Source organism: Amblyraja radiata, chromosome 10, assembly GCF_010909765.2.
Source record: "Amblyraja radiata isolate CabotCenter1 chromosome 10, sAmbRad1.1.pri, whole genome shotgun sequence".
Lineage (NCBI taxonomy): Eukaryota > Metazoa > Chordata > Chondrichthyes > Rajiformes > Rajidae > Amblyraja > Amblyraja radiata.
This window is the reverse complement of record NC_045965.1, coordinates 40,860,597-40,871,558: the sequence shown is the minus strand read 5'-3', so window position 1 is coordinate 40,871,558 and position 10,962 is coordinate 40,860,597. Positions and strand designations below refer to the sequence as shown.

General features: G+C 38.3%; 1 protein-coding gene across 2 annotated transcripts in view; it reads right to left on the bottom strand.

The window, feature by feature from the left end:
• Positions 1-231: 231 nt before the first annotated feature.
• The window catches only part of pomgnt1 (protein O-linked mannose N-acetylglucosaminyltransferase 1 (beta 1,2-)), a 41,494-nt gene continuing 30,763 nt past the window's right edge, over positions 232-10,962 (bottom strand). For both annotated transcript variants that reach the window (XM_033028649.1, XM_033028650.1), the window contains exons 16-21: positions 9,347-9,472; positions 9,017-9,081; positions 8,740-8,784; positions 8,322-8,457; positions 2,698-2,807; positions 232-2,384 (exon numbers count right to left, since the gene is read on the bottom strand). In XM_033028649.1, coding sequence (XP_032884540.1) covers positions 2,312-2,384; positions 2,698-2,807; positions 8,322-8,457; positions 8,740-8,784; positions 9,017-9,081; positions 9,347-9,472 — 555 coding nt within the window. In that variant the 3' untranslated portion in view covers positions 232-2,311. The remainder of the gene's footprint in view (positions 2,385-2,697; positions 2,808-8,321; positions 8,458-8,739; positions 8,785-9,016; positions 9,082-9,346; positions 9,473-10,962) is intronic.

The following is a 10,962-nucleotide window of genomic DNA, read 5'->3' as shown; positions in this document are numbered from 1 at the left end:
ATCGTCCTCACAGAGCAATCACAAATGTGCAAGGAAAAATTGCCAAAATTATATTAAGAATGATGATTAAAAGTTTTGTAGGTTAGGTACCCTTGTGTTTATACTAATTTCTCCTTAGTCTCATGAAAAGTCAATATCTAAATCTGGCAGATATATTTTGATGCAAGAGTTCCATCAGCCATATTTTCACCCTCACCTCTGTGTCTGAAGAGAATCCATTTTTAGTAACTAAGTTCTGAGAATTGCTATCCTGTTGTTAGTTACTGAAAATGGTGCATATTGCCCATTTCTTGTGGTAGGGCCATGATCTAAATAAATCATGCATTAACAATGATTGCAAACTTAACTTAACTCACTTCTAGGGAGTTAAGACAAGCAATACATCATGGCAATATATTCTTCAGCCACATTTGATTTTGCTCTTAAGCACAAAATATCAATTTATTTTGCATGGAATCATCCATCTTCTGCAAAAAAAAAGCATACATAAAGCAGAGCCTCTGTTATAAATTTCAAAGCTTTTTAAAGATTTGGAATTGTACTAATTTGCAGCCTACTCATCAAATGAACCATTCAAGACTGTGATGGGGAAGACAACTTCACCACAGCAGTTAAGGTTCCAAACAAATTAGGAAACTCCCAGACTTCAACATAGCTTCGACAGATAACATAAACCTTTGAGTACTTAAGCAGGCATAATGTATTTGGCAATTTGAAAGCTACAATTCTACAAACTTAAAATTATAGGGAATTACCACAAACTGATTTTAAAGTCACTAGTGTCCAATTATCTTGAGCGTTATTTGTTACCTTGGTAGATTTACACACTTTTTGGAAACCCATTGTTCAGCAACTGTCCAAATAGATCACTCTACAGCAACTGCCACCTCAGGATTGGGACTCACTCAACATAAGTCTGTTTCCACATGTGAAATTTTGTTAGGGGTATATTTTATTTATTTCTCAGTTCCAGCATATTGTCGTAAATGTCACATTATGAATGGAACTGAAAGAAACATTGATGCCACATGAATCATTTGCATTAACCATTTTAACTCAATAGAAGTCGAAACTGTGCAGATCAATACACCTTGTGTGAACTATCCTTCACATTACTATAAAGGATTCTGATTTTCGTGTTTTGTAGAAAATCTACGGTAAATAGATACTATAAATTGCTTGTCGTTAAATATTTGGTGTTCAAAATCTCACCCATGTTCTGGCCCCACCTCCCATCAACCATTAGCAGCTTTAATGTTGATTGTAAAAACATTTTATTAAAACTAGGATTACTCCTTTATGAACTGAACATTCAAGCCAGTCATTTCATTGATTCTGAAGCAATGAAAGCTTAAACTATACAATTCAATACACAATAACTGTTGGCACTGTTCTGGAGCACACAGTAGGTAAACATTAAACACTGTAAAGGAAAAAGTACCTGCTTTGATGTTTGAACTAAATGGTTTAAACATTCAGGGAATCCTCAGGAGATTTTCTGTCACACCACAGCAGCAATTATAGTTCCATAGGTACTAATATTTTACTAGTCCTTCATTGATTATATACAATTATAAACAGCATTTATTTATAATAGACAATATAATCTACCCCAGTTCAATAAATGCAAATAAACAAGCTTTTTAAATAAGATATAATGATTAGTACAAACTGGGGTTAATTAAATACATAGAAACCTGGAAATTCCAGTCTATAATATTTAGTGTTAGATTGACGTGTCCTTAAATAATTCAGTCCAGCGGGATAAAAACATTTTTCCTCCTATATCTTACTCCCAATAAACTGACCCCAATCATTTAAAAAAAAAATCATAACATATTTAGTACTTTATATATTTGCAGAATTTGAAGATGTGATAATACAATTCTGGGCAACAATTTGTTATGTCGTACATAATACAGCAGGAGATAATTACAGTAGAAACACTTATGATGCAAGAAATATGCTCGTTTGAACTAATCAGTTTCACCAGATTCAATTATATTTAGCTTGAATAAATCAGGACCCCATTCATAATTTCCTGGATACACCAGCTAATCAAATGATTGGCTTTACTAATATTTCAGAAAATGCAGTTGCAGCATTCATGTAAAATAAATAAATATCAATCCATAATTTATAAAACTAAATCTATAGTAGTACAATTAATCAAGTATTAGCCATTGGTAACTTTGTTTTCTTTACTTGAAGCAGATCTTTTAAAAAAAACATGTAAAACCATGATAATACGTTAAATATAGTGGTACAAAGTAGTCACGGAAATGATGAGTAAACTCCTCAAATGCCATCCTTAATTCAATTCCACATCTTCCTTTGGAGGTGGCTCAATATATATTGGGATAATTGATGCTGGTTTCTTTAATCTGGTAAAAAAAAAAAAGACATTATTTCAAATGTCTACAAAATTTCAATCAGACATTAGGTGAATTTCTTATTTGAAGAGGCAAGTTGATTAATGCTTTACTCCATTTCAATGCAACACAAAGCAATAGCATTTTGCCACAGATCCATCTGCCCTGACCCATCATGCACAATATAATGCAGCTGCATTTAGTTATTCAACATAGTCATTTTTTAAGTAACAGTAACATCCGATCAGAAAATTCTCAAATTAATTTTAATGACATAAAAGAAATGCTAAATCAAAAATGTACTGAATGGAAGAACAATACTTACGAATAAGGAGAGGAAGGTGTACCCACAACAAGCAAGTGGTTTTTCTTTCTGAATAGCCGCCACATGCCCTTGTGGTTACCTCGGACATCTAGGTCCCAGATGTGCAGGCACTAGAAAATAGAATCACAGCAATTGTTAGACAATTAGAAAAAATCAATAATAGACAAAATCGTCTACTTTGAAACAACCTTTGATAGTTGAAACATAGAGATTCAATAACATGTTATTTTCTGCAATTATTATATACTTTTTAACCATTTCTTTGTAGATAGATAAAAAGCAAGAGTGCACAAGTGACTTTTCACAATCACAGCCTTTGTGTTTGTAAGTGCAGGCAACGTCACAACACAGGCAAATGTAGTGGCTTTCAACAAATGAGATAACCTTTATGATCACATTTAACAAATGCAATAATGTTGTATCATTGATATTAGTTGATGAATAATTGCTTGCCACGTCATTAGAGTTCCATTATATCATGTCTACACGAAGGAGGAAACCACACAGATCCTTTATTAGTAGACTCAGAGATTAGAAAAGAAATTGAGCTAAACTTAAGCAAAACACTAACGAGCTTTATTAATTTAATTTTGGATACAAGAGTTCAGACAGGATGGTAATGTACTGGACAGAGCAAAGAAATACAATAGCAGATTGTATCTGAGATGTGGGACTTCAGTTATGGAGGCCCCAGATAAGATACAGTCTGTTTTCCTTCAACTAAAATTAAGAGGACATTTGGTTGCTGTTGAAATTGACAGTGAATTTTTTTTTAAGTACCATCATAAAGCAGTAAGATTCAGAATAACGGCAACTGGAAAAAGCTGAATGTCAAAAAAATGGTGGAAATCAGAAGTAAAATAGGAAAGTGTTGGAAATATTCAGCATGTCAGGCAGCACATGGAAAAAGAGTTTAAAGGTTTATGTGGGTGAGCTTTCATTAGAACTAGCACAAACATTTCAAACCTTCCCTAATTATAATGGTGCAAATTACGACTTGATTGTCATCTCCACACATGCATTTAACCCAGTATTCCCAGCAATTTCTGCTTTTATTATCGCAGAGGCAATTTGAAACATACAATTGGCTACAATAATAAATACACTTACAGGAAGCAAATTCAATGACAAATTTAAAATTATTTGTACAAACTACAGGGTTGTGAGAAAAAGGGAAATTAAGAAAAAAAGGAGCATATCTCTCTGCCCCTCAGGCCTGTCCTGCCATTTAATGTGACTACAACTGATCAGCCTCAATTCCCCAAAGTCTTTTATTTTTTGATCTTTCAAAACTTTTGCTGTTTCCTCTTGCAATCTCGCCTCCAGATTCCGCTAGAGTAGACATTTCAAGAATTGAAACTTCTGTATTAAGTTGTTTCTATGCACCTTGGTTTTCAATGATTGCCCACTAACCTTGTTGCCTCATTCAAGATCTCCTATTAATGGAAACATCTCAACATTTGTCCCACCATGGCCCTCAGGATGGTATGTTTCAATAAGATCATCCCCCATTCTTCTAAATGCTAAAAAACACGGATCGAACTTCTACAGCCAATCATAAGAGGACACACTTTCATTGGAATTGAATTGTAATTCCTTGGAATGACCCGAGTTAAGATATTTTGGACTACATCCAATGCCAGTTTCACACTATCTACCTATCACTCACCAAGCATTGTCCTGCTCCTACATATCATCCACCTTTCCCCTGCAGCCCCCCTGACCACAATCAGTCTGAAGAAGGGTCATCAATTCATGTGTAGGAGGAAAGAACTGCAGATGCTGGGTTAAATCAAAGGTAGACACAAAATGCTGGAGTAACTCAGCAGGACAGGCAGCATCTCTGGAGAGAAGGAATGGGTGACGCTTCGGGTCGAGACCCTTCTTCAGACTGACCTTTCAAATTGACCCACTGCAAGTCTCATGGATTAGCTATGCCAAGCACAACTTTCATTAAGTCTAATGTTTACCTCACAGGCAATTAGCTGGGCTATCTCATTTGCACTAGTTAAAAATGCTATACCAAGTAACCAGTTCTTTACTCACAGCTTTGCAGGTTACAGCTGTTCCACTAATTAAACGCAATAAGAGTTTCTGCCCGCACCTGCACTTAAATGGAAAAATATCCATAATTCTCTTCTAATCCTGCTACTTTACATTTCAGATAATTTTTCTGTGAAGCAAAAGTTGAATAGAAAGAATCTCTCCATGCATTCACTTTTATACAGCCTGGTAAAATATTTTGCCTTTTCTGGTCTAAAGAAAACGATAACCACCAAGTTAATAATTCCTCATAACTATTTCTCTCCAGTCCAGGCATCAACCTGCACATCTTCTCATTACTGCTGCCACATAATTCCTACCACACAGTGACTGGAAATGTATATACAATTCTTAACTGTGGGCTTAATGCTTCACAGAGTTCCCGCATTAATTCCCCTTTCTTATATTCTATTCCTCAGTTAATAAACTACCTATTTAATTGCCTTGTTGGCCTGCATACTGTCTTGAGGAATTTATGGAATGTACTTTAATCCATCTGGTCTTCCACACATCATATCTTTCTATTTTATATTCATTAGTGTTATTTGCACCACTTCAACAGATCCTAATGACAGATTCCAATTGCCACCTTTCTTCATCCCTGACCAAATCTCTGATATTTGACTGCACTCTACAGCTTCTTAGCAATAATATAAAATTCACACATCTGAAGAAAGGTCCCTAAAGATTGTCTATTCATTTCCTTCCACATATGTTGCTTGACTTGCTGAGAAATTCCCACTGATCCTTTTAAGGCAATAGACAATAGGTGTAGGCCATTTGGCCCTTCAGCCAGCACCGCCATTCAATGTGATCATGGCTGATCATCCACAATCAGTACCACATTCCTGCCTTTTCTCCATATCCCTTAAATCCCTAAGAGCTCTATCTAACTCTCTCTTGAAAGCATCCAGAGAACCAGCCTGGACTTCCCCAACATCCGGAACATGTTTCAATAAGATGCCCTCTCATCCTTCTAAACTCCAGAGTGTACAAGCCCAGCCGCTCCATTCTCCCAGCATATGACTGTACCAGCATCCCGGGAATTAACCTTGTAAATCTACGCGGCACTCCCTCAATAGCAACAATGTCCTTCCTCAAATTAGGGGACCAAAACTGCACACAATACTCCAGGTGTGGTCTCGCTAGGGCCATATACAACTGCAGAAAGACCGCTTTGCTCCTATACTCAACTCCTCTTCTTATAAAGGCCAACATGCCATTCGTTTTCTTCACTGCCTGCTGTACCTACGTGCTTACTTTCATTGACTGATGTACAAGCACCCCCAGATCCCGTTGTACTTCCCCTTTTCCCAACTTGACACAATTTAGATAAATAATCTGCCTTCCTGTTTTTGCTACCAAAGTGAATAACCTCACATTTATCCTCAAAAAAGTTTCCCTTCGTAAATCCATGCTGACTCGGAACGATCCTGTTACTGCTATCCAAATGTGCCGCTATTTCAACTTTTATAATTGACTCCAGCATCTTCCCCACCACCGATGTCAGGCTAACTGGTCTATAATTCCCCGTTTTCTCCCTCCCGCCTTTCTTAAAAAGTGGGATAACATTAGCTACCCTCCAATCCACAGGAACTGATCCTGACTCTATAGAACATTGGGAAATTATCACCAATGCATCCACGATTTCAAGAGTCACTTCCTTAAGTACCCTGGGATGCAGACCATCAGGGCCTGGGGATTTATCAGCCTTCAGTCCCATCAGTCTACCCAACACCTAATGTGGATTTCCTTCAGTTCCTCTGTCACCACAGGTCCTCTGGCCACTAGTACATCAGGTAGATTGTTTGTGTCCTCCTTAATGAAGATGGATCCAAAATTACCTGTTCAACTTATCTACCATTTCCTTGTTCCCCATTATAAGTTCACCTTTTTCAGTCTTCAAGGGTCCAACTTTGGACTTAACTATTTTTTTTCCTCTTCACATACCTAAAGAAGCCATTTACCATCCTCCTTTATATTCTTGGCTAGCTTACCTTCATACCTCATCTTTTCTCCCCGTATTGCCTTTTTAGTTATCTTCTGTTGCTCTTTAAACATTACCCAATCTTGCTTCCCGCACATCTTTGCTATGTTGTACTTCATCTCTTTTATGTTTATACTGTCCCAGACGTCCCCTGTCAGCCATGGTCACACCTTACTCCCCTTGGAATCTTCCTACCTCTTTGGAATGAACTGATCCTGCGCCTTCTGTATTATTCCCAGAAATACCTGCCATTGTTCTTCCACTGTCATCCCTGCTAGGGTATCTTTCCAGTCAACTTTGGCCAGCTCCTCCCTCATAGCTCCATTGTCCCCTTTATTCAACTGTAACACTGACACCTCCGATTTACCCTTCTCCCTCTCCAATTGTAGATTAAACTTGACCATGGTAGCTTGAAGTGGTAAATGGCTTACCACTTATTCTTAAACTATGACCCCTGGTTCTGGACTCCACCAACATTGGGAACATGTTTCCTACCTCTAGCGTGTCCAAACCCTTAATAATCTTACATGTTTCAATAAGATACCCTCTCATCCTTCTAAATTCTAGAGTATACAAGCCCAGCCGCTCCAATCTCTCAGCATATGACAGTCCCGCCATCCCGGGAATTAACCTTGTGAACACAAGCTGCACTCCCTCAATAGCAAGAATGTCTTTCCTCAAGTTTGGAGGCCAAAACTGCACACAATACTTCAAGTGTGGTCTCACAAGGGCCTTGTACAACTGCAGGAGGACCTCTTTGTTCCTATACTCAACTCCTCTTGTTATGAAGACCAACATGCCTGCTGTACCTGCATGCTTACTTTCAGTGACTGATGAACAAAGATCCCAGATCCCGTTGTACTTTCCCTTTTCCCAATTTGACACCATTTAGATAATAATCTGCCTTCCTGTTTTTGCCACCAAAGTGGATAACCTCATATTTATCCACATTAAACTGCATCTGCCATGCATTTGCCCACTCACCCAACCTGTCCAAGTCACCCTGCATCCTCATAGCATCCTCCTCGCAGTTCACACTGCCACCCAGCTTTGTGTCATCTGCAAAATTGCTAATATTACTTTAATCCCTTCATCCAAATCATTAATATATATTGTAAATAGCTGCGATCCCAGCACCGAGCCTTGCAGTACCCCACTAGTCACTGCCTGCCATTCTGAAAGGAACCCGTTAATTCCTACCCTTTGTTTCCTGTCTGCCAACCAAATTGCCAAGAATCTTGAGCATTTGCAGCCTCTGTGTCTCCAATATTACAGCCAATTGTGGTATTGTTCCGGAAACTTCTTACTCATTCCTCTAATATTCTTGATTCACATTCCTATCAACATAATACTCTTAATATTTTTAATTATTAGGTTCCTCGCAAGCTTATCATTCCTTACTCATTCCTTCAACCATCATTCCTTAAGATGGTTGCCCGACAATCCATCTGCTGCATAGCAACAGAATGTGGGGTTTTCCCTACTTTATTGCAGATATGCAGTGCCCACTCATTCTAATTTTGAAATAATTTTCCATGTCTCTCCTCAAGTCACTTCTTGAAGGCACAACCCAGATGAGGAAAGTCTTTCTTACCTTTGCTAACTGTGTCCATGTTGTAAAATCAGCTTCCTGGTCCATTCGAATATACATGAGATAGATTTTTCCTTCAGTGTCTGGAATGAAACTATCTTCACAAGGGTTTTTGGTATGGTCTAGAACCTTGGCCTCACTGTAGGAAATACAACCAATATTAGCAATTCAAAAGGTTTACAAAAACAGAGTTTACGGTTTAATTTTTATTTAATCAACAATTGCACAATTGATAATGTAGTTTAACCAAGACATGATTAAACAATCACTGATTATTGAATATAATGGTACAATAGTGAGAAAATTATTTCCTGGCATGGAATGCTTGAAATAAATAAACCTACAAGAATACAGCTTGTTTTAGTCAACTGGAAATATGTGAGATGGCAAGCTTTATTTTTCAATAAAACAACTACTTTACCTTAGCAGTTTGTGAATTTCTTTCTCGTAAGCATCCTTTTTCAAACTGTAAAAGATGTTAAGTTTGAGCCTGTGAGCACGCAAAGTCATTTACCAACCAATTAAAACAAAGTGGCTTTGAGCTGAAGAATCATTAGCATTAAATGTTCTAACTACAAGAGATCCTGAATTAATTTGTGGTTCTAAAATTGCTGAGCAAAATTAGTTATATAAAGCACACGTCAACATGGGAAATAATATGTGGTGAAAGCCAAGGAACAGATTAAAGTATCAGATACCTATCTATATTTTTAAGCTGCACATTTGGAACTGTGTTGAGCTTGTGTTTCTTGAAATAGGCTTCCTTCAAAACAAAAATAAAGCGAATTAATTAAAATCAATGGAGAACAACAAAAATTTCACTCATTATTCAGTTTAAAATTACACCCCAAATACCCTTTAATCAGCTACTGTCAAAGGTACTGTTGACTGCACAAGATCCAACCAGAAAAATCACAGCACACATCAGCTGCTCCGTACTAGTGACTAGTTACTAAGCAACTAGCCTGATCACCCCTAAACAATTCTATCACAGCAGCATTATATTAATATAACTGTCTATTACTCACATGAAAATAGCCATTCATATTGAGTCCAACAATGCCAAAGTGGTAAGATCTGGACACATCTGGGATAATACACTCCCGACCTTTTCTTTGCTCGGGCATTCTCACCCACATGTCCCAGTCCCAGAGCTGTGGAGAAATCAGGACATAAAATCAATAGTCTTAATCTACAAAAAAAGCTAGTTTTATAGTTACATCCCAAACAATACATGGGCGGCACGGTAGCTTAGCGCCAGAGACCAGGGTTTGATCCTGACTATGGGTGCTGTCTATATGGAGTTTGTACGTTCTCCCCATGACCGCGTGGGTTTTCTCCACGATTTTCGGTTTCCTCCCACACTCCAAAGACATACAGATTTATAGGTGAATTGGCTTGGTATAAATGTAAAAATTGTCCCTAGTGTGTGTAGGATAGTGTCAATGTGCAAGGATCGCTGGTCGATGTGGACTCGGTAGGCCGAAGGGCCTGTTTCAAGGTTAGTTTATTGGCATATGTACCAATTAAGGTCCAGTGAGATTCGAATTACCATACATCCATACTAAAAAAAAAAGCAACAAGACACACAACTACATAAAAGTTAACATAAACATCCACCACAGCAGATTCCCCACGTTCTTCACTGTGATGGAAGGCAATAAGGTCCAATCTTCTACCCTCTTTATTCTCCCGGAGTTGGGGCAGTCGAACCATCCGCAGTTGGGGCGATCGAAGCTCACACAGCCGCCGGTCGAAGCTCTCGTGTCGGGGCGATTGAACCTCCTGTGTCGGGCGATCGAAACTGCTGCGGCTTGGAGTCCCCGATGTCGGTCTCTAACCAGAGACCACGGGCTACGAGATGAAGTCCCACAGGCTCCCATGATTTTAGCCCCAAAAACGACCCCCCACAGGGACCGCGAACTCCGTGATGGTAAGTCAGTAGACTCCCGCGATGGAACTCCCGTTCGATCTCCAGCAAGCCGCCAATTCCACGATATTAGGCCCCAGTGGGGACGGAGATACGATACGGAAAAAAAACAATATTACATCTCCGTCGAGGTAACAGCTTAGAAAAAGTTCATCCTCCCCCCCACCCACATAAAACAAGCTAAAGAACGCTAAAAACATATATTTAACACATACAAAACAGACACAAAAAGGAAAAGACAAATTGTTTAATAAAAAAATAAAAAATTGTAATCTGATATTACAACAAGTAATGCATTATTAACTAGCTTTTATTCTTTTATTTGATTTTAGGACACTTGTTTTCTCATATTGTGTCAGTCCTTGTGACAATGCTCTCACAATAATATTAGATAGGAATATCTCACTATGTAGCCAGTGATAATGAGAAATGCCCAAATTTGGATGACATTATTTGGAAGTGATGGAAATCCATACAAGGCTCCTGTTCTCGTGTCCAGTTGTACATATTGTAGGGGAATAATGTTGATAACCTTTGCAGATGAATGGAGGATCCTATCAGGTGAACCAATTATCAGAGCAGGTAAAACGTGTAGGAAAGAACTGCAGATGCTGGTTTAAATCGAAGGTGGACATAAAATGCTGGAGTAACTCAGCGGGTCAGGCAGCATCTCTGTTTTATGGCTTAGCACAATTCCCATGATCAACCACTCAT